At 40.3% G+C, this 23946-nt stretch overlaps 2 protein-coding genes across 16 annotated transcripts in view; one reads left to right on the top strand and one right to left on the bottom strand.

Moving 5' to 3' along the window:
• Nucleotides 1-12863, bottom strand: part of CLCN3 (chloride voltage-gated channel 3) — a 49032-nt gene extending 36169 nt beyond the window's left edge. For 3 of the 4 annotated variants that reach the window (XM_052690168.1, XM_052690172.1, XM_052690174.1), the window contains exons 1-2: nt 12746-12863; nt 550-725 (exon numbers count right to left, since the gene is read on the bottom strand). In XM_052690168.1, the coding sequence (XP_052546128.1) occupies nt 550-709 (160 nt within the window). In that variant the 5' untranslated portion in view covers nt 710-725; nt 12746-12863. Of the gene's footprint in view, nt 1-549; nt 728-12745 lie in introns of all 4 variants that reach the window. The other variant, XM_052690169.1, reaches the window with a different exon arrangement.
• The window catches only part of NEK1 (NIMA related kinase 1), a 53312-nt gene continuing 35182 nt past the window's right edge, over nt 5817-23946 (top strand). For 8 of the 12 annotated variants that reach the window (XR_008208407.1, XR_008208406.1, XM_052690152.1 and 5 more), the window contains exons 1-10: nt 12958-13084; nt 13846-13895; nt 14402-14550; nt 14625-14721; nt 16920-17017; nt 18316-18399; nt 18844-18911; nt 19026-19112; nt 20139-20193; nt 21400-21600. Coding sequence is in view for 10 of the 12 variants with exons in the window: in XM_052690152.1 (XP_052546112.1) it covers nt 14434-14550; nt 14625-14721; nt 16920-17017; nt 18316-18399; nt 18844-18911; nt 19026-19112; nt 20139-20193; nt 21400-21600 (807 nt within the window). In the remaining 2 variants the exon portion in view is untranslated. Of the gene's footprint in view, nt 5951-12957; nt 13091-13115; nt 13408-13845; nt 13896-14401; nt 14551-14624; nt 14722-16919; nt 17018-18315; nt 18400-18843; nt 18912-19025; nt 19113-20138; nt 20194-21399; nt 21601-23946 lie in introns of those variants that run through there. The other 4 variants (XM_052690151.1, XM_052690149.1, XM_052690150.1 and 1 more) reach the window with 4 other exon arrangements.

Here is a 23946-nt window from a genome sequence, read left to right as displayed (position 1 = left end):
TTGTCATATTAAGGTTAACTATTGCCAATTTTACGTTAACACCATATGCCAGACTGTAAACTGTCTTCACACTGAAGTCACAATATAAGCAACTCAGTTCTTTACTGAAGCAAGAAGCACCATCGCTTCTTGAAGCTTGAGCTTGAGCTCTAAGCTCACTCAGGACACAGACGCCCACAGAGACAGATCAAAGCACCTAGACATGGGAATACCAGTAAGATCATGTGTTTGTAAATCATTTTCAGCTCACATAATCATCTGATTTCAATCAGTGCCCTGAAAAAACTGTAGTCTGACAACATTACAAAAATCCACCTTCCTGCTGAATTTGCCTTACACTTCAGCAACAACAGTTAAAATCAATGTAGACTTCTATAATATAAATGAATCTCAGCTCTGAGTAAAGCCATGGAAACCTCTCAGCTTCACTTTGCTGGTCGTTGAAATCAGAGTCATAAGAGGAAAAAAACAGTTGAACTAACACACAATCTTCAGGCCCAGCCAGTGACCAAGAATTGAGTTTTTAAGGTTAAATTAGCATTAACTTACCAATTGATGCATCACCATCCAAGAGATTGTCATCTTCAGAGGTCTGAAAGTCCATAATTACACCCGCTCCATCTAGAAGCTCCTCATCGCTGCTTGCACTGGTTATGCTGTTGTAACTGTTTCGATAGTAGCCTCTATGAAACAGCTGCTCAGACTCCATTTAGCTGCTTTATAACCTACGAAAAGAAAACGTGTTACTTCATATTTGAAAATGCAAAACAGATTGAGGTTTATCTCAAATGAAACAACACTACGATTAAAACTTACATAAATGTAGCAGTAATACAGAGTATTATATAAGCATTTTAAACAAACATTTTCTGACATTTCACTGGTCGATGCTTCTTCACCCCTTTTCTTGGGCTCTCCTACGTTTAAGGAAGTATTTCACTTTCAGTAAATGTGGCTGAAATGTGCATGCCCCACACAAAGGTGCACTGCACCACACCACGGCGCTAGCACCAAATCCATTCAGTGCTCAGGTTCAAAACCAATTTTATCTTTGTGCTGCATCTCCTTAGTGTGTCACCTGTTTCACTCCAAGCACTCCAAAGCTGTAGTCCCACAAACACAAAGGCGCACATTATTTTCCAAGGAAAAAAATAGTAAAAGTGACAACAATTCAAAATGTACACATCTACACAAAGCTTTCAAAACACATACACACACACTTTGCATACAATCCTTGGCCTTGCAAATTGAGAGCCACAGAAATGACTTCCTGATCAGAAAGGAGCTAAGTCATGGCCACATCTTGATTCCACGCTCTAATTTACCCTAAGCGTGTCTCACTTCTCAAACATTATCATACTTTATTAGCTCCCAGCAGCCCAACCTCAGAAAAGTCATGGAACTGTGAAACTATGCAACTATCTCCTTCACAGTCAGTATCTTGGCTTCTGAAACAGAAAGAAGTTGCTTTCAAGTAAAAGCAAAGGACAACACCTGAACAATGAGTACTACCAAAACCATTTCTGCAGTTCTCTTGAGAAGTCCTCAGGTTGCAGAACAGGGCTTTCCCTTCTCCAGGTTTCTACTCTAAGCTGGATTTTCAACTGTAACTGGGGGGTATGAATAAGATTCAGTCTTTATCCCATACCTGACTGTGATCTTTTCACCTAGATGGATGTTTGAAAAGCATCACTCAGTCCACCTGGATGTTTGAAAAGTTTCACTCAGTCCACCTGGATTAAGGGCTATGAATCTTCTGCCTTTCCAGCAAAAGCCAAAGAATTTCTAGTATTGTTTTCCCAGGAAGGTGTATCAGGAAAAGAAATTTACAATTAAAATCACTTTAGCAATGACTGCACTATATACAGCAATGTATTATATATAGCAGTGACTGCTTTTTGATAAAATGTTTTGTATTCATAAACAGTAGATGACAAAGCATCATCCACCTTTTTTCAATAATAAGAAATACCTCATTCCCTCCAAAGGAATGAGATGCTCCCCCCAAATCCAGATCTTTTCCTCGTGCACTTTTTCTTCTGCTTATCCTCACATTCTCTAACAATTCCCTGTAACTCCTACAACGCTAAAATATCCACCATAAACATCCAGCCAGCTGGCAGCTCTAAAAATAGGTGATAGGACTTCTAATTCCAATCCCTCTCCTCTACCCAGCTGTTGGGTCTCGTGAAGTATACCTAAACTGGTTGGCCAATGTCAAGAGTTGTTTGCAGAGCTGAAACTCTGCACTGGCAAACAGCTCAGTCTTCTAAGCAGCAAGCGAGTTACCATAAGAAGGAATGAAAAGTTAAGTGACAAAGTTTGCTGGGTAGCTGCAGATAGAACTGTGAGCATGAGCAGTTTGGTGGTAACACAAAATTCTGTACTGACAGCCGTGAATCAAGACATGCTGAGGGCAGGGAGGCAACAGAATCAACCCTCAAATCCCTGTGGGTTCTGATGTGACTCCTGCCACTCACAAACAAGATGCCAAGGAAATGAGAAAGAGCTTAATATGCACCAGTAGTTCTCCAATTAATCTGATATAAAGTACCACCAGGTGAGAACTTCATACTGTCAGAAGTCCAAATTACAGAAGATTATATATGGAAGATTACAGAATAGCTACAACTTTTTCTTTAGGCCAACAAAGCTGACCAGAACTCCTCAGTCTGGAAAAGATGCAATGCAGAAGATGCAAGATGTCAGCAGAATCACACAAAGAAAGCCAAAGTTATGAGCTGTTCTTCGATAGTCTGTGTGTCACAATGAAAGAGGTGAGACAAAACAAATCAGGTGGCAAGAAATGGGCCATTTCTTCACATAGAACACAGGGATGTAAGCAGTGGGATCTTTGCCACTTTGCACGAGTATCCAACCGTTCCTAAAGCACATAAGTCAGCCATCTGTCCCTTAACTCAAGCAAAGCTTCCTGCAAAACTTACATGAGGACAGTACCTACTGAGAGAGGTTATGCTGGCATAAAACAAAAGCAGATGAAATAAAAATGTTGAATGTGATCTTCACACATACGAATGTGTTCTATAGTTGAAAAGATGTAATAGCAGTAACAGAGGAGTCATTTGCTGGAAGTTTAAGAAGAAAAAAATATATACAATTCTAAAGGGTTTACATGATAAGAACCTTGAAATGTGATCTTCGATATAAACTAATCAGAAATTCCAAATACAACTCATTTCCTCATCTTTTAACCACGTTAACAAAGCCCAGAAAGAGCAAGTTGGTGTCTTCTTTTATTTTACAGAAGAACCCCGCGGGACCTTGACAGAACACAAAAAGGCTAACAGCTGATTTTAACCATTTGTGTTTTGTGACAGAAATACTGAAGATCTGATCACACTAGAATACCGGATGTACCTCTTGATTGCATTTTTTGGTTGCAGTAGTGCTATGTTTAGTATTGTTGTGGGTGTGAGTGGTGATCGATATCAGTCCTTGGATCTGTTAAACTTCACAACTGGGTTCAGGGTTTTTACAGTCATCCTGGCTTACCGGTACTCCCTGCACAGTGATACCATTTCTTTTGACCCCTTCTTTCACCCCTTTTTACCAAACTGATTATGATTTGCATGTAACTCCTCCACAGTGTTTCCAAATTCCTAACAAACCGGAAAATGAATCAAGGGACCCATCTAATATCTGTTAGATGTGGTCACAAAAGAAATCTATCAGAAAGCCTTTTGCACTGATGCTTTTCAGTGTCACACCAGTCCAGGAGTTCCATCCAAACCATGGTTGTTGGACAGTGCCTAAGTTTTAACAGGAGATGTGTGTGTTTCTGGGATGACCCTCTGTGATGGTTTGTACTGTGGGGGTATCCTGCACACACTGTCCTGTGAAAAGTTCTGTGGACTGTAACAATGCTTGAACTCGCCAAACTAACATTTATATCTCTCAGCATTTGAATTGCTTTGGAAATGCTCAAGTGGAAAGTTCTCGAGACACTAAATCATCTTAGAAAACATTACATGGCAAGTCCACATACTGTCAAATTAGAGTAGATAAGCTTTAATGAATTAACTGAAGTGTGACATTGTATGGCTGTCCATAAACATCACAACCTCTACCATCTGGATCCTGGCTTACACTGGGAGTTCCTGGGTTGGGAAAGCAGCTGACACAAATACCTAAGTTTGTTTAACTTATTTATTATTGTTGGTTATTGTTAACTGTATGGTCATTGCCAAATGTATGGTTGTCTCTTTTCAGTTTCTACCTTTTATTCATCATGTAACATTCGTGTCACCACTCCTAAGGTATCACTGAGTGGTGTCTGTGGAAAACTGAATGATTCTAATTGTTGTCTAAAGATTGATGATAATGGTAAAGTTGTTAAACAAATTGCCCAGGCTATATGGAAAATAGCCCATGTTCCTGTCCAAACCTGGAAAAGCCTAGACTTTGATTCCTTCTCCCGGCTTCCAGGTGGCCCATGGGTCAAATGTATCCTATTTTCTGCACTGTGTGTTGTTGCAACTCTTATGTTTGTACCTTGAATGATTCCATGTTTTATTCAACTTACACAACGTGTTGTATCCTCCATGTACTTTGTAACATCCTCCATGTACTTTGTAACATCAGTTCAACTGATGATGGACAAGTCCAACAGATCAGGGCAACATTTGTAACCAAGCCCAAGAAATCTTTTGTAGTAACTGTGTAACGATTAGCTTCCCCTTCTCCCCCTCCTGCTTCTTTGCTGTCTTTATTTTCTCCCTTTTCTTTTCCTCACCACCGTGGAGGGTCACTAATGCTTCATTTCAAGCAATCTTTGAGCCACAGGGTGGTGTGAGAACCCTTCTTTGTTTTTTGGCTCAAAGCTTGCTTCCTGAGGTTTTTCTTGTGATAACACTGAGTGATTTGTTGAGCAGGCAAGTGATGGGTGCTAACCGTGTGACAATCAATTTCACTTTGGGAACATTTGAAAGCCTCTTCCTCCAGAGCTGCTTGCCTTCAGAAGAGAGTGCTCAGGAGTGCTGTACTGGCGGAAGATCTGTCCTGTGACAAAACAGTTCCAGCTAAGTATGGGAAAATTGGGCAATGATACCATCGTGTTCTGTGAGAAACAGGATGCAGATGGGCATCCCTGCTCCCTCTTATCTGCTGGCAAGGCCCGGAAGATGGGAACAAAGGAGTTTCTGCTGGGATCCCAGAGCAAGAAGCTGCCACTCCAAGGAGAGCTGACTCAACCACTTTGGATTTGAGCTGTCACTCCAAAGACGGCTGACTCGGCCGCTTTGAAACCATTGAACAGGGGCCATCATCGCCATGGTCAGCGTAGTTGTCGTTCTCGTCGTCGTTGTTCTCCTCATCGTCATCAACAGAACAGCAATGCCCGAAGAGCCACCACTACTGAAGATCAAAGACTGAACTATGAACCACGCTGGATCCATGGTGGTGCCTATCTCCCTCTTGCTTCCTATACAGACTCCTTGCTTCTTCTTTTCTTTCTTTTCTATTGCTCTCCTTCTTTCCCCATTACCCTAATTCATAATAGTGTCCATCCTCCCCTTCCCCATTTCCCTAATCATAGAATCATAGAAGATTTATTAAGAAGATCATAGAAAATTAAGATTTGTAATAAACTGGTCGGACCAACATTTGAACCGTTGTTTCTTAATGTCATGCTGGGTATATAGATAATAAAAGAACCTCCTCTCCATCCTATAAATTGGAGCGAGACAGGACTGAGCCCCTATTTGCTCATTCTGTCACACAAAGAGAGCTAACAAGAACATGGTCCAGTGTATGGGAACAGCTGAGTCAGGGCCTGAACCTCTGATTGATCACCTGAGGTGAGCCGTGAGTCAGCCAGAGGAGCACAGGTGAAGGCAATTCCTAGACCTGTTTAAGAGCTGGCTACCAGGGGGGAAGGATCTCTTCTGGAGATCTGCTCTGCTGGTGTTCTGTGAGTGAGCCCAGGATAGGGGTAAGCCTTCTGTTTATTCTCTTTAATTATCATAGTCTGCTTTGCCTCGCTGTCTTGTTTGTCTTGTGTTTATAGCATCCTAATATTCTTTGATTATACAGTTCAGCTTCCAAACTTAAGTTTTGGAAAAGGGGTGAAAGAATTGAGAAATTTCTCACACAGTGTTCTTCCTGTAATTAGCAGAATTTTTCTTCATGAAAATGGCTTAAAAATTATATGCTTCAAGCCGAACATAGGAGATATTAGAGTTTTTATTAGTTCCTCAACTTCCTCAAGTTAGCACAGGGTACAAAAATTCTTAAGCATACACAAGAAACCGAATAATTAAGAACTGAACAAATCTGAGGTACAGGACAGCTCCTGTTGCAGCCATGCTGTGAGAAAGGATTCTGGCCAAATTACAGGTCATATATAAGGAAATAAATCATAAAGCCAGTTGAATGAAGTTCCTTAAGTGGAAAAAATATACAGGTATCGATTACATGTTAAAAACTAATTCAATTTATGCAGTAGGTACTCTCAAAGTAGAAGAAATTTCAGAGAATATACATATATAAAAAGCTCATTGTTGTTCTGTTCGTTGCTATTCCAGAACGAAATTAATCTTGATGGTGTAAAAAGAGACAACCTGAAGTGTTCCCTACACAAGAAAGCAAGCAGGGACAAGCACAGAAACACACAGACAAAGCTATACTTCAATGATACGTACCAATACAGAATATCACCACTGCTTCTGACCTTCACAACAGAGGAGTCGATACCAAATACTCATTCTACAGCACTTTTTATCTTCCCAGCTTAAAAAAAAGAAAAAAAAAAAACCACGACAGAGAACTGACAGCTTACACAGCAGTTGAATACTGAACACATGCTCCCAGTCACATGATGAAAAACATTAAGGCTATTGACTTGAAGTATTCAAAACTAGCTCATCTCCTCTCTGAAGTGTCCTAACCCTAAGGCTATGGCTGCCCACAGTAGCCAAAGAGTTTCCACCACCTGGCAGAAGCACATGATCCAGCTTGCTGAAAGGGACTGATGCTTTCACATTCACCAAATTACTGAAATAAATACTGTTTGGTTGCTTTCAAACCAAAATGGCTGAACTAGCTGAAAACTCAGATTTAAACCTTATCTCATTTACTGATACATGAGAAAAATCTTCACTGTCACAATCAAAGAGAAGTTTTTTGCATTACTGTGCATCCTGCACAGTATTGAGCAGTGAAATCAGTGGTTAAGTCTTTCAGTGCTTGGGTTTTGTGTTCTATTTTTTTTTTTATATAAGAAAAAATAGAAGATAATCCCTTTGTACAAACCTAAACTAAATGTAAAAGCAGATGTAACTTGAAAGCTTAAGCTTCACAGGCAAGCACCGCTCCTTAGCTGAGTCGAGATCAAGAAATGGCCCTTGGTTGCCACTTGAGATACAAGCTTAAAATGCAACTAAGATGTGGGATTAGTTTTTAAACTAATTGTTCAGTACCTACAGCTATAAATACTCTGTCCAGAAAAGAAAAGAGGGACTCCTTTTGGATTCTTCTTGTGATCACATTGAGCTGAGCGTGAACCTGAAATTTGTTAAGGGAACTGAAAGGCAAAACTCAAGGACAGGAGCTGTGAGTGCAGGTGCCACTGTAGGTGCAGGTGCCATTGTAGACAACGTGTTTTATCTGTTTAGCCTTCAGCCATCACATCTGTTTGATGAAAAAGGACCAGCAACAGTATGCAATCTTCTCTTTATTGCTTTTATAGCATTTTGTTCCTTTTGAACATGACCTTATATTGCAATTATCTGAGAGGCACAGGGAAAAAAAAACCGAGCTGAGCTTTTACACAACTACCTGAAGTTCTTTCATTTATACCACCTTCATCTTTGCAGAGAAATGGCCGGACAGCCTTCAGCTATGTGCTCAGACTCACCAGTTCAGGATCTCATCTGAACTGACGGCCTTCCAGATAGTTTTGCTTGAGTTCAATGCACTCATATCTGTATGATCTGAAAGCAGTCAAGGAAGTAAAAGAAAACTTGATAGAAAGCAAGTAAGAGGCCATCACAGTAAAGAGGCTCTAGGAGCCAAGACACACAACCATCAGTGCTGACCCCAGCAGACAGAGAATCGCACGGGAAGTATTCAATCTTGACAGGCAATATTACAAATGAGGTTTATGAGAGTGGAATCAGAAAAAGCAAGGTGAGGAAGGACTGAAGAGATGTGCAACCAGTAGCAGGACCCAGCTGACAGCTGCCCTTCCTGGCTCCAACAGAAGCCACCTGCTTTTTGTCAACACAGTGTTCTAAGAAGCTTGTGATACTAATCTCTGATATTTTGGTATCATAGATTATCAGTTGCTTGTTTCTTTCTTCTTCCTTTTTGAAATACAAATGCACAGGCTAACAACAGGAGATATATCCATTAAATAATAATAATAAAAAAATAATAAAGAAAAAGGAAAAGAAGCAGCAAATCCCCAGAGGCGCTGACATCACCAGAAGTGAAGCATGCTCTACATCAAGCACATTAACAGTTCAGAATGCAAACCAAGTTCCTCTCATGGAATATCTTCTCTCCAGGTGCAAAGCTGAACTGTCAAGTACAGCTTCTAAAATTATACCTGTTTTGTCAGGTCCTACACATGGATGACAGGTTTCCAGCAGGAGGGCCTAAAGTGAAGTTATTATGTTAAATAGAGGTATCAAGTTGAAAGCAAAGATTAATGTCAGTTATCTTAGGAGAAGAAAAAAACCAAGTGGTTCCTTGAGAGCTTTTGAATTTTGGAAATTACAATGAAAAAAAAAAATTCAGCAAGACACAAAATGGCATCCAATACAAGACAAGTTTAGATGTGGTGAGAAGGGATGTAGTCAGTGGGGCTGTATTGGTGGTAGGTGGATGGTTGGACTGGATGATCTTAAGAGCTCATTTCCAACCTTGGTGATTGTATGCTTCTATGAACTAAGAATGAGTGTTTGGAAGCGCATGGGGAACTACATTTTTTTTCCCCCAACATGCACACAGGAGACAAACTAATAATAGAAACCTCATGGGAAACGCTGTAGTAGATCAAGAACTACAGACAAATCAGCTAAACCCAACAAATTTGGCAGAGAACGCTAATTGGAGACAGGAGTGGAAGGAGCTCTAAGAGAACTATCATTTAGGAGAAGGAGAACTTGGATGTTAATTGGCAGGATGACAAAATACTGCGTCAGCTGAGGAGCTGCATCTGTAATTTAAATGCATTCTTGAAGAGAAATTGTATTTTTACTATTTGGACATGGAAATGTTTCTTCACTAGACTGTACTGTGGTACAAACAATCAAAATGCATAGTTGAGTACTTATTAACTTCTAGAAAAAATTCTGAGAAACAAGCAAAAAAAAAAAAGAACCACAATAGAGCACAGTCTAATTCCATAACTAGAAAGCCTAAGCAAAATGCACAACAAATTAAAAAGCTAAACATCCAGAAAGTTCAAGAGGAAACAGTTGATTGGACTCCAGAAGTCATTAAAAAGTCTAACCTTCTATGAAGTTGCACATTCTCTTCTTTCAATTCATTTCCATAAGCATGTATTGAAGATTATTTGCTACATGATATAAACAAATGTGGATGCTACAGCTGAGAACATTTACAACTGCCCTAATGGCTTTGTTTAGAATCGTTTTTATTATGCATGAAGCCCAGAAAACACGTTGTCAATTCCATTGTCTCTGACAATAGCAACAGCTATTATTGAGCCATTAAATACAAACATTATCTCCAAGCTGTATGCCAATTTCTGAGTTTTCACCTTTTTAAAGCAGAATACGCTCCACAAAACAGCGTTATTTTTACAACCTGTATAAATCTCTCTGTTGAAATCAATTTAAATGTGTTGGGGTTTTTTTTTCCTAATCATTCTCAGATGATTTTACAAAGGTTTCCAATGTTTAGAAACAGGACTCGAGTTAAATAGCTATGAAAGTTTGTAATGTATATTCTAATATTCAGAAGTTACTGAAGCCTGGAATAGGAAGAAGCACAAAACACTGCACACACCTCATTATTCACAAGCACAGGTAAAGAGCTGGCCTGGCACCAGCAGCTTCAGAAGCTGGCCAACACAGAAGCTGTGTTTTCACATTGTAAAGGAAAGATTGCTGCAGGGAGCTCAGCTACACAGCACAGAGGTGTAAAGCTGAGGTGTGAGTTGGGGGGAAAAAGAACAAGCAGGGTGTAAATGCAGACTTGTGCACACGATCACTGCTGCTGCTGACCTGTGCAGGCTGCTACAGCTGCCAATGAGGTGACTAAGCAAGGAGTTGAGAAACGCACAGTCCAGAGTCTGAGAGCTCTGAAACTATTCAAACAACTTCAACAGTAGAACTTAAATTATCTTTTTTTTTTTCTTTTAATTATGAGCAGGTTACAAATATTCGTACTACGAAATAAGTCTCTAGCCTGATCTGCATACCTGATCTGCACAGGAGCACCTATCCACATGCATATGAAGCCATATAAATGAGGTGAGAGGAAAAAAAAATGTGAACGTTCCTAGAATGCCCTTTGGCAACATTTGCCAATTTGGAACAGCAGTCCCAGCTTTTGTGCCTACATTCAAATAGCACAACTCTGTTATCCAAATATCAATGTAAGGTGCACACACACACACAGTCACGGAATTGTAGGGGATGGAAGGGACCTCCAGAGAGCATCGAGTCCAACGCCCCTGCACTGCAGGCTCTCCACAACAGGCTGTACTAGTAGGCATCCATGAGTGTCTTGAATATCTCCAGAGAAGGAGACTCTAAAACCCACTTGGGCAGCATGTTCCAGTGCTCCATCACCATGAAGAAGTTCTCCTGCGCATTGGTGAGCAACTTCCTATGCTCCAAGTTATAGCTATTTCCCCTGTGCTGTCCCCACAAACTGCTGAAAAGAGGTTGGCAATGCTCCTTTGTCTCCCACACTTAAGATACTTACAAAAATTAGTAAGATCCCCTCTGGGTCTTCTTTTCTCAAGGCTGAACAGACCCAGTTCACTCAGCCTTTCCTCATAAAGGAGATGCTCCAACCCTTGATCATCTTAGTGGCCTTCCACTAAAAAAAAGATCTGTCTTTTTTGTACCGGGGAGCCCAGAGCTGGGTACAGTACTCCAGATGAGGTCTGACCAGGGCAGAATACAGGGGGAGGATCATGACCTGCTGGCTACCCTCCTTTTAATGCATCCCAGTATATCACTGGCCTTCTGGGCCACAAGGAAACACTGCTGGCTCATGGCCAAACTGTTCTCTACCCCCAAGCCCTTTTCTGCCGGAGCTCCTCTCCAGCAGGTCATCCCCCAAACCATACTGACACTCACTGTTATTCCTTCTCAGGTGCAAGACTCTTAAGTTTTTTTTTTTTGTTAAATTTCATCTAGTTTCATACAGCCCAGCTCTTCAGCGTGTGCAGACACAGCTAAATGGCAGCACAGCTTTCTTGCATCAGCCAGCACAGCATCAGCCACTCTTCCCAGCTTTATATCGCTGGTGTACATGCTGAAGATGGACACTATCCCCTTGTCACGGTAAATAAAGATGTTAAACAAAACTGGACCCAGCACCAACCCCTGGGCAACACCACTAGTCACAGGTCACAAGACTCTTCCCCCTGACATCCAACCTAAATCTCCCCTCCCTCAACTTCAAACCATTTTTCCTTGTTCTGCAGTTATCTACCCTTTTGAAGAGTTGCTTTCCCTCCTGTTTGTAGACTCCCTTTAGGTACTGAAAGGCTGCAATGAGGTCACCCCACAGCCTTCTTCATAGGTGAAGTGCTCGAGTCCCCTGATCATCTTTTTGTGGCTCTCCTCTGGAACCTCTCCAACAGCTCCCTGTCTTTCTTGTATTGGGGGCTCTAAACAAACAGTAAACAGAAGGAAACAAAAACCACTTTTTATTTTCCTTGCCACAATACACATCATATTTTCCAAAGCATTGCAGGCAGATGCAAAGTCATTTTGTTTCAAGCCTTGAGATCCAGGCCAGCTGCAGTTTTCTCGAAGTAGAAATACCCTCCTGACAGCCCATAATACTGAGCTGCAAGTGTAGGTCTGTCTGCTAATCAAAGAAACATCAAATTGAAAGTAGTTTACCAGTCTAAGACTTTTACCTTAGAAATAAATGATAGTGCCAGTTGACAGTTTTCCCCATGGAAAGCTTGTATTATGTTTTACATTACAGTACACCGAAGTTTCTTAAAACAGACCAATAATGGGTACTGATAAGCATCTACTCTCAAATCTGCCGTGCCAACACGTTTTGCCATTCAAGTAACTGCTCTAGGAGAGAAGCATTTATGTTGCCATGGGATACAGAACATAAGACACATCACGGGTCTACCAAGAAGAGAGAACTGAACAAGAAGCCACACCGCTCGCTCCCGCTGTCATGGCCTCGATTTACCTCGGTTAGCGCTTGAAAGTGTGACACAGCACATTTATTACCCCACACAGAACACGTCCCCACCACCGGCACGACTTCGTGCAAGGACTTGGGCAGTTACGTGACGACGGGCACGCGGTTCTTCTACTTCGCTTCAGGATCACCCGGGCGGAGTATCCGCAGGGCACCCCTCCCTTCCCTCTCCACAGGTAACCGGCAGAGCCCGCGCCGGCTCCCGGCTCCTCGCAGCACCGAGACGGGGCGAAACGCCGCTCAGCCTCTCGCTCGGCCCTCACTCGGCCGCAACCGCCATCTCGGCCACGCCGCAAGGGAGCACCCGGCGCTCCCTCCTATCACGTCGCGCTGCCAGAAGGCCCGGCCTTACCTGCTGCTCCTCGGGGAGGCGCTGGCGCATCCTCCCGCGGCGGTGAGGCGGGGTGGCGGAAAGGCCACTCACGGCGCCTCGGCCCCCGGCCCGACGATCGCTCCGCGGCCCGCAGCCCCGCCCCCGCAGCCTGGGGGCGGGGCTTCCTGCCTCCCTCACGCACGTCGGGATCAGCGGGACGGTCCGCGCTGCGGTCTCGGCCCCAACTTCCGGTTCCCGCCTCCAGCAGGGGGGCGTGACTTCCGGGAGGCCGCCTGAAGGAGAGGCCGGTGAGGGAGGCGGTCCCGGTTTGGCTGGGTTGGAGTGGGGATAGCGGAAGGGTTGAAGGCAGCAGTGCAGGTACAGGTAGAGGAGCTGGCTCTCTCGCTCGGAGCTGCGCTGTGGGACGTGCTCGTGATAGGAAAGGCTGAGACGAGCCGTCCCGGGCGTGCTTTGCGGCCCGATGAGGCGGCCGCCTTCTGCGTGTCCGTGGTGACGCTTGGACTTGTTGCACGGAGCTTGACCGGCCAACGCCCTGACAGCGCAGATGGCCCTTCGCTCTCCCTTTTCTCTCAGTTCTCATAAGACGACATTGGTGTTCATAGTGATGTTTTCTTAGATGTCCAGTTTCACTCTGAAATCTCCTCTCTGTGTTTATAGAGAAAAAGAAGCATCCCCAAGCTGTAAGGCCTGTTATTTTACTTGTTTTCTTTCCCAGTAATTGTCCTTAGGATAGGACAAGAGGAAATGGTTTTAAATTGAAGGAGGAAAGATTCAGGTTGGATGTCAGGGGGAAGTTCTTTACTCAGAGAGCGGTGAGGTGCTGGAACAGCTGCCCAGAGAGGCTGTGGATACCCCATCCATTCCTGGAGGTGTTCAAGGCCAGGTTGGATGGGGCCCTGGGCAGCCTGGGCTGGTATTAAATGGGGAGGTTGGTGGCCCTGCATGCGGCAGGGGGGTGGGAGCTTGAAGACCCTTGAGGTCCTGGCCATTCTGTGATCCTTAGTTCTGTTTTTCCTCCCTTCCAGATTTGCAGTAACGATTACGAAAGGTCTTTTGATTGTTGGCTGGTTTAATTTGGTTTTCTTTTTAACTATACTAATCAAGCTTTTGCCTTTTAGTGTGTTTCTGTGGTATGATTCCATCTTCCTGAGACCTTGGCGCACTCTGTGTGAGTACCTTCCAAAATACTGGGTTTAATGCTTTTTAAGATTTGACGTGTATTAATTTCCACCCCTACCATAGTTCTCCCAAGTAGAGCTTAATGGAGGATTGTTAACTAGATGCTATAGCACTATACAGTCTCTTCTTATTAGCTGAATCAGAAGTTGCAGCGCTAACTACTTGCTTCGTTTCAAGGACTGTTTTTTAATGCTGTCTTTCATCTCAATAGATGCAAGATTGAAGTGGTTCTGGCAATGCAGCCCTTTTTCTACACCACTTGAGTAAACTATGAAAATAGAATTGAGATTAAGATAGAATAATGTACAGCGAAGTTACAAAGCATATAAGCGTAGTTGAAGAGACAAAGGGATTGACACTTGAATGTACAAAGAAAGGGTTGGAGATTCATGATCTTTGAGGTCCCCTCCAACTCATTTTGTGATTCTTTGACCTGTTATGCTGGAAGACTGACTAATTACAGCAACTAAATCTCTTTTGTGTTTTTTTGCATAGTGCTTGAGTAAGGATGCCTTAAGAAGAAAACTATGGATAAATATATTAAAGTGCAAAAAATTGGAGAAGGATCCTTTGGGAAAGCCTTTCTTGTGAAAGATAAAGAAAATAGCCAGCAGTATGTTATTAAAGAAATTAACATCTCGAAGGTGAGTGATGTTGTTAATTACTGATCTACTGTTTTTATATTCCTGTTTTGAAAAATCTTTATTTCCTTTTGAAGATGTCAAACAAAGAGAGAGAAGAATCAAGGAGAGAAGTTGCTGTACTGGCCAACATGAAACATCCAAATATTGTCCTGTACAGGGAGTCATTTGAAGGTAAGATTAATAAAGTAGAGCCCAAGTTGGTAATGACTATGTACTGCATATGAGGTAAAAGTCAATGTTTTCTCTCTGTAACTGTTTTTTCATCCTTGTATCTCTTCATTTTTTTTCTGTTTATAGTTTCTTGCAGTTGCCAGGTTGCAACAGTTAAATATTGAGTACGTATTCCTGTCGCTTCTTCAGGTGACTCTGTTTTGGTTGATGCTTAAATGAAAGGTGTATGGGCACTGCTGAGTCAGGCCTGAACCTCTGATGGATCACCTGAGGTGAGCCGTGCGTCAGCCAGAGGAGCACAGCTGAAGGCAATTCACCTGTGCTGCAGGAAGGGGTGGAGCCTGGCTGCACCCTTCCTAGCCCTATTGAAGGGCTGGCTAGCAGTGGGGAAGGATCTCTTCTGGAGGTCTGCTTTGCTGGTGTTTTGTGAGTGAGCCTAGGATAGGGGTAAGCCTTCTATTTATTCTCTTTTTGTTACCATAGTCTGCTTTGCCTAACTCTTGTTTATTTTGTGATTATAATATCCTAATATTCTTTCCTTATACAAAAGAATTGTGCTTTTTTTTTTTTGGTTTTCTTGAGGATAAATTTCCTTGAACACTTGAGTGTGGCTTATTGGATGCATGTGTGTTAGAAAAGCACATGGCCTGAAGTTGGATACTGATGAACTGGCACAAGTGGTGTTACCTCATTACCTCACTCCCTAGTCAATAGCAGTTATATCATTACTTTCATGGGTAGAAGAATAGTGGTGATTACTTCATAAGCTGTAAAGGAAGGAGAAAGTTAATTCTACCTTATTTTCACAGTGACTGTTGTGGGGAATAAGCAGAACAGGTAAAAGATTGTGAGAGCTTATCGTTTAGAGTGATAATCCTGTTTTTTAAGAAGCCCTGAATATTATTTGAAATGCTGCTGAAGTGCACTGCTCTCGTATCCTTTTGTTCCTTCCAGCTGATTTTAAAAAGCCTTTTGACCTTGGGGTTTTAATTTTTTTCTGGTCATTAGGTGAGAATCATGTCATAAAGAGCAAAACCAAGGTCTTCTGATTTATAAATCTGTATTTCTCTGTTCTGTATATTAGAGGCCTGCTCTTTAGGACTGATTTTATTTGATTGTCTTTGCTTTTTACGAGGTAGGTTGTGTAGTGTGTAGTTCACTGGAGTTAATATTGCTTCTTTCTTGCTGGAGCACGTTGACTTGGAATGTGAAGTTAGTTTGGTTTCTGAAACGCATTTGTTTCAACATCGGGTCTGCAAGGAATCCAAACTCCTAGGATCGTCTGTAGAAATAACTCACATCAGAAATCTTGACCAAGATACAAACGTTTGTAAACTTAAAATTCCCACTGCAGTGTTTTAAGTCTAAATTTTCGAGGCGTTCTGTGGGAGACTTATGTGACTCTACTTGGAATGTAGAAGTTATAATTACTTAATGAATTTTCTTTTGAGCAGCACGTGATGCATACGTTCTTCTCCAAATGGTGTCTGATCTGTGAGTAGTGCAGGTCTTGAGTTTTAGTGGCATGTTTGAGTTTAAATTCATGAAATATTAAGATTTTCATTGATGTGCTGTAACTTGCAATGTGTTCCTGCCTTGCAATTGGTTCAGTAGTAGGTGGGAAAGCTTGCTTTGGGAACACAGCCATAGCTTTTTATCAGATTATTATGTTACTATTAGACGTATTATATGTGTTAAACTCTCATAGTGACAACTTGCATGGGATTTTTAAAAGTTTCCCTGGATTTCATGCAAAACTGAGACTTTGCCTGTTTTCATCATCATTGCCAGCTGTAAGTTTTATTACCAGACGTCGATCTCTGAAATCACATTCATGTCTGTGAGATGAGAGCTGGTGATTGCCAGTTCATATATGTGATACCTTATCCAGGTAAAGCTGCTGAAAGAGTTAGGAAGATGGAAGCAATTAACTGAATTGAATTTGCAGTTCTCTATTTTCAGGGCAGAGTTTCTTTGGGATGTTTGCATCAGCAAACAGGTTTGAGAATTGTCTTATCATAGTCATAAGGTGACATCTTTAATTTCATTGTAAATCAGAATGTATTGTAAGTAGAAAAAAATGTATTTTTTTTATTATGAGAGTTGCAGGAAAAAGACAAACCTTTACAGTGAAAGTTGCATTAAAGATGGGTAGTTTTCCTTTTCCTTTGCTTGTAATACTTAGTTTTATTTTGCAGAAAATGGTTGTCTGTACATAGTGATGGATTACTGTGAAGGAGGAGATCTCTTTAAAAAAATAAATGCCCAGAAAGGAGTCTTATTCTCTGAGGATCAGGTAATCAGCAAATTGCTGCCTTAGTGTTTTGATGCGTGATTTCTTTTCTGCATTAGTTCTAATTTTGGCTCAGATTGGTGGGTACTGTTTCTTAACCTATTTAGATAATTTCCAAACTGTGCTGGTCGTTGCCTTGGCCATGGCATTGTTTTTTATGTACCTTTTAAACCTACAAGATATTATAGCATAGGATTTTTGTTCTTTAATACTGAGCTCAATTTGTAAGAATTTGTCATTAGTTTATAAAGTGACGTAATAATGTAAGTTGACATTGTAAAACAGCATAATCTAGCAGTACAAGGGCTGCATAATTCCAAAGTATTTTTTCAGTATTGGAAGGACACCAGCAGACTTTCTTTCTTCATCACACATGTTAAGAAGTCACTTGTACAGTAACACAGAAGATAGAAACGCGCAGATGTGTTTCAACTAGGTGAAAATAGATCATGTGGGATTCAGGTTATTGGTTGTGTTTGATGTCTCCTTGCTTAAAGGTTATTTTTTATTTCTTGCTCTGTGTTTTATTATCTGCAGCCAGTAGGAGCACCTCAAACTCAGTTTACCTCTGGTTGGAAAGGCTTGTAAGTGTTAGGTCTAGATCTGCTGGTGCAATTTAGAGTAGGGTAATCATGAAACTTCTTAGGTGTAAGTTGTAGAACTTTTCATTTGCTGCTTTGGACTCACTTACAAGAAGAGTTTAAAATGGGAAAGTAGAAAAAAGTACCTTAGATTATACTGTGATTTTGACATTTATGTGCTTGTAAGTTGGGTACATGAAAGCACTGTTCACATGAAAAAAATTCTGCTGCTAGACCCTTTGTGTGTTATGATGTATACAGATTACCAGAAAATGTGAAGGTTAATGCTTTGTTTGTCTGTTTGTTGCTTTTTCTCAGTGAAATCTGATTTGTACTGTTTTTAAGGTAAAATACATAAAACATGCTTGCACTGATTAGAGCAAAAGTAGAATCTTTAAGATGCACGTTCCTTGTTTGGAGCATTTTTTGCCATTATAGTTTGTGTTGTATGCATTTTGATTGCTGTACTATATGTAATCAAGTAATAATTTGAGGCTTAGCATCTAACTTGGCTACCACGCGTTTCTATATGATGGTGCCAGTACTGCTAAGGCCTTAATGGAACTGTGACATAAATGGAAACGGGCTCATGGGTAAAAAGGGTAGAAAAGAAGGTAAAAATTGTATAGAACTGATCTGATAATGTGTTCAGTAATGTTGACTGGAGAAACTTGTAGATAAATCAAGTTGCTGATGTTACCTTTTCTCTTTCGTGCATAGATTCTGGATTGGTTTGTACAAATCTGTTTAGCACTGAAACATATACATGACAGAAAGATCTTACATCGTGACATCAAGTCGCAGGTACGTAGGCAATCTTTCTTGAAAACTGAATTCACTTGCTAAGCGATTACAATCTGGATCTTCGTGGTGGAAGTTGGCAAGTAATTGAAAATAATCTTTTTACACGATGTAAAATTATTTTAGTACTGGCAATGCTTTTTTTTTTTCTTCAGAATTGTACAGAGGTAGTTTAAATGGTATTTTTACTAACAGAAAAGAAGCTATTTCAGTGTTACTGGCGTAGACTTCTTCTATCTCCACAATTAATTGTATTTTAGACTGTTCAGCAATGTTTTCTATAGTTATGGTAAAACAGGACGAGAACTGGAGTTTTACAGACACTAATGCCAGGGACTTCAGTGTAATTGAATGGTAGAAAACATGATTTTTAAAACATGCTGAGAACAAAGTGTGCAATTGTACGAATGTTCTGATTAACAGACTTCTTAAAATTTCTATGCCAAGAACATATTTTTAACCAAAGATGGAACAATACAGCTGGGAGATTTTGGAATCGCCAGAGTTCTGAACAGGTAATTCTTTTTTTTAATGCTGATTTCTCTGAGATCACCTAAATTGCTTTGATTTAGGGTAATGTAATCGGTGCGTTTCACGTGAGTTAATGCTCACCCTTACTTTTTCCTTAGCACTGTGGAACTGGCTCGCACTTGCATAGGAACACCGTACTATCTATCTCCTGAAATATGCCAGAACAGGCCTTACAACAATAAAAGGTACTAATATTTACTTAATATTTGTGCTAAGGAGAAGAGAGTCCTTTAGAAATACAGAGCTCTTCTATTCATATGATGATGATAGTTCATCTCTCACCTGAAAAGACAGCCTCACCTGCCTCAGGCAGGACCTTAGTAGATTTGTGTGATGCGAAGCAGCATGATGTGGAGATGACTTCACTTAGTGCTTTGGCTTATAAATCTAAGCTGACATCTTTATTATGACTCTGCTTTTGCCTGTGTACACACTGCTGTCTTAATTTATGAATGTGAAACCACATTAAGAAAGAAATACGAAGGCAGTAATTGGATTGCTTTTAAGCACGTGCATGGGTAGTAATCTTTCAGGTAGTTTGCTTCTACATTTATTACCTTGGCAAGTAGGTCCTATATGGTAACAGTATCCCTAATGTAATGCAAGTGTTCAGTATCTGCTTAGTCTTACTCTACATTAAGCTTTTAAAATAGGTTCATTTTTGTTACTGTTTGCTAAAAAGATAAAAATGATTATATTCCCTTGTCTGTTCGTTTCTTTTACATGGGATTTTTAGTCCAGTTGTATTCAAAATAAATTCTGCAGTCCTCTAGCGTGGGTAATGTAACCCAAGTGTTAAACAGTTTGTTTAGTTGAATCTAAGATTTGTATTTGCTGTGTAGAGTAGTGGGTTGCTTTTCCTAAATTAAATTTCAAAGATCTCAAGTAAATACGTACATTTAAAGAAAATAGACCTTTATCCAGAGTTGGTCTGGTTTCTCTCAGCTCAGTGGTGCAAATGAAAAAGTATAAAATCTGAAGTGAAAAAAACCCTGTCTGTTTTTTCAGGTTGGCCTCAGTTTGGATTGCTAATTTTTGGTTGGTTGGTTGATGAGGTTTCGTGCTTTGAGGAGTAGAGGATGTACGTTCACGGGAGGCTGTGATTTATTCAAAATATCCCATTTCCTTTTCAAAGGTTAAGTGTTGGTAAATAAGTTATTTGGCAGTGTTAATCCCACAACAAACTCAAGGTTGTGTTCTTTTTGTTCTAGTGATATCTGGGCCCTTGGTTGTGTTCTCTATGAAATGTGCACGCTTAAGCACGCAGTGAGTAGAAACTTCTTGCTTCTTTGAAAGGCTTCCTGCTGTTTTGCAGCTGTATTTCTGTTGATTCAGGGCTTTCATGGTGACCATTTAAAACTACCTTCAGCATCTTAGTTTCCTATACTTGCAAAGAGTTGCTGCGTTTTGATTCCTGCTGATCTCTTGTAATGTTTTGGTTTGTTTTTCTTTTTCCTGCTTGTAAGGTAGATATTCAGTGAGGTTGAGGTAGCTGAGAAGATGTTGGGTGTGTTAACAAGCAGTGCTTTTTTCTTTCTGAAGGCTTGCTATTTTCATTGTAACTGAGAAGGCCTAAATTTTAACTGCCAGCTTTTGTGTAGGTGGATTTGTATGCTTCCATTTGGAACAGTCATAGTTTTTAGAAAGAAACTCTGAAGAAGTTGCTTTTTCTTTTTTTAATTTGATTGTTTATCAGTCATGATGGGAAGGAAAAATATGTTCGATAAACCAAGTCGACAAAAAGAAATAACTATTTTTACAGAAAGAAGAGTATAATGTGTCACTTTGAGGGGGGAAATAAAGGTTAGGGCATAAAGCTAACATGAAAGCTTTTGCAATTGATTGTTACGTAGTCTTTTCTGAGGCAGCAGTGTTGATGGAGAAGTTGCTTCTCTGAGGGTTGATAGCAATTTGTTTTTTGTAAGGTGGGTGATCCATGCTGTTTTCTTTTAACTGTTCTAAGGAGTTGAAATGGTGCGTGCTGCCTGCTGAGCTCAGGCTAGTCTAAACATTCCTTTGGATTTCACACTGAACGACTGTGAATGCTTTACATTCTTCCATGTGAAATGCTCTGTTCTAAAGAGAGCTGAAGGTGGGAAAGTTCAGGAGATGAGAGAAGATGGAGCAGATACAGTTAGACCACTATATTTATACTTATCTGCGTATCACTATTAATCTACATCTGGGGGACAATAAATATTTGCTTGTGAAGAATATATAAATATGGTATGAAATAGCTGTAGTGCAATACATTAATGTAAAAGTGGTGTACTTGGCAACAAATTATTTGCAACTGTTGATGAAAACTGTTGATGACCTTGGAAACTGACTTGGATGTGCCCAGGCAGAAGAAGCTGTGGGCTTTTTTGTTTGACTGCTTCTTCTTTTTTATTTCCCCTCACCTCTTATGCAGCTTTACATGTAGGCAAGCAGTAACGTGTTGTAACTGTCTGGTTTTCTTACATGATACAGTTTGAAGCTGGTAACATGAAGAACTTGGTACTGAAGATCATCTCTGGATCTTTTCCTCCGGTTTCTATGCATTATTCCTATGACCTACGTAATCTACTGTCACAGTTATTTAAAAGGAATCCTAGGGATAGACCATCAGTAAACTCCATATTGGAGAAAAACTTCATAGCCAAACGGGTTGAAAAATTTCTCACGCCACAGGTATGGAGTTGGTTTTCATTAAATTTGGCTAAGACATCTTAGAACTATTCTTTATTCCAGTGTCAGTATAGAGTATGAGAAGGTGGAATAATGGTATTTCCTAAAGCTTTTAAGTGAATTTTTTCACTTGAGAGAAGAAAGAGTTGTTACTATGAATAACAAAGAAATAAAATGAACGCAATCTCAACTTACTGAAGTATTTGGAGGCTTCAAACAACTTTAAGTTGACATTATCTTAAGAGTATTATTTTGTATGTCTTTGTATACGGGGAAAAACTTTGTGTCAGATGTCCATTTGATTATATATGCACCTCTCTCATGAAGTGGCATTGTCAATATCTCCAGCATCAGATCTTTATTATCATTTCTTCAATCCTTTTGTTGTTTGCAATTTGGAATGACCTGGAAGCTTGTTTTGTGAGATATTGCTAAGTAAACGTGATGGTTGAATTTCCTGTATACGTAACATAGAAGAAATTACTGAGTATTTTGTTTTGTATCTACTGATATTTTGACAACTATTTGAGCTATTTTAATGTAAATCTAATCAAAAGAGATGAAGAACAACGAGCACTGATGTATGAGGTAAGTACAGGAAGAGAAAGGACATGGAGAGAATTGATGCAAAAGAAGACCTCATTAAATATAAGTAATTCTGACGGAGTCATTGTAACATAAAGAAGTTTTGGTAGAAGGCCGTATGTAATTGAAATTCCATTTGTATGTGGAATAGACTTTCAACTTATGATAGTTCATAGTCAAGTTCCAGTGAAAGGCCAGAGTCAGAAGTCTTCACAGCACACCTGTAAAAATAGTAGAAAATCTGTCTTTTAAAAAATTAAAGGCTTGATCAGACTCACAGCATCTAGAACAAAACTTTTGTTTGTGATTAGTTGGAACAGTATAATTGGTGATAGACTGCTACCTGACAATGTCAGTATTTTCTTAGATTGAGTCCAAATATTTGCACACAGTTTTGACAACTGAATCACTGATGTGCTCAGATTTAAAAGATCTGTTAAGACAGAGAAAGAAATGACCAAGAAATGGCTCTTAGTAAATGTGTTGCTAACTGCTGTATACATGTGCTGTTGTCCTCTGCTTTCCCTGGTCTGAGCTGAAGAGATCCTTTGTGGTTCTGTCACCTGCAAACATTACAGCTGTTGCTGAAATGCTGCTCTTAACTGCTGGAAAATCAGTCTTCCATGTTTATATAAGTTCTTTCTTAATTTTCATAGTCGCAAGTCTGCTACCTGTGACAGAGCAGGTACACATTTCATACACAGCTTTGATATTGCTTATTCTAAACCTTCCTCCTTGTCCTTGGTTGAATTCTATGCTTTTTATATTGGGATTATGATTTCTGCTCTTTTGTGTTTCTTTGCATAATCCCATGTAGTATTCTAGACCTCTGTTACACTGCATGACATCTTTTTACAGGCTGAAGAGCTAACTTATTCTTTGTACTGAAGGTTTTGTATGCTGTTTAATATTCTTACTACTCTTCTTAGAAACTTTTCCATCTCTTCTACTTGATTTTTGAGATAAGGGATTCAGAACTCTTTGCAGTATTGAAGATGATGTATGAGGATAATCTATTTATGTTTAAATGTTTTGTCTATAGTCAATGTATTTATTTCAGTAAGGCTGTTTTCTAAAGCTTCTTTATGCTAACCTTTTGTGTGTGACTGAACCCCATGTATGTTATTCCCAGATAAGCTATGTATATATGTATCTCATATATGTCTTCCCATCTTGGAAAGCATAGAGAAGCTAAAATCTGCAGACATTTGACTGTGCTTTGACACAGGCTGTCTGAGAGAGTGAAGTGAAATATGAGAACTGTACCATAATCTAGAACAGACTGTTCATAAAACTCACGGTGATGAACACTTCAACTTCATTCTAGTTTCTTAGTTAGGTCATAGTTTGGGTAACATGCAACCTGAAAAGCAGACTAAGTAGTTAATTAAAATGATTTTATTAATATTTCTATTTTGAATTAACGATTCATTTTGCTTGGAGAAAAGAGGGCTCCAGGGAGACCTGATAGCAGCCTTTTGATATTTAAAAGGATGCTAGAAGAAGGAAGAGGACAGACTTTTTATCAGGGTCTGTTGTGATAAATCAAGGGTGAATGGAAAGGAGAGATTTAGACTTGGATATTAGGAAGAGTTTTTTTACAACACAAGTCATGAGGCACTGGCACAGGTTGCCAGAGCAGTGGTGGAAGCCCCATCCCTGGAGACCTTCAGGATCAGGCTGGATCAGGTTCTGAGCACCTGATGTAGCTGTAGGTATCACTGTTCATTGCAGGGGGGACCAGCTGGTGTTCAAGGGTCTTTT

Source organism: Tympanuchus pallidicinctus, unplaced genomic scaffold, assembly GCF_026119805.1.
Source record: "Tympanuchus pallidicinctus isolate F22 unplaced genomic scaffold, pur_lepc_1.0 scaffold26, whole genome shotgun sequence".
Classification (NCBI taxonomy): Eukaryota; Metazoa; Chordata; class Aves; order Galliformes; family Phasianidae; genus Tympanuchus; species Tympanuchus pallidicinctus.
Note: the sequence above shows the minus strand (reverse complement) of the source record. Positions and strands in the feature narration are given on the sequence as shown.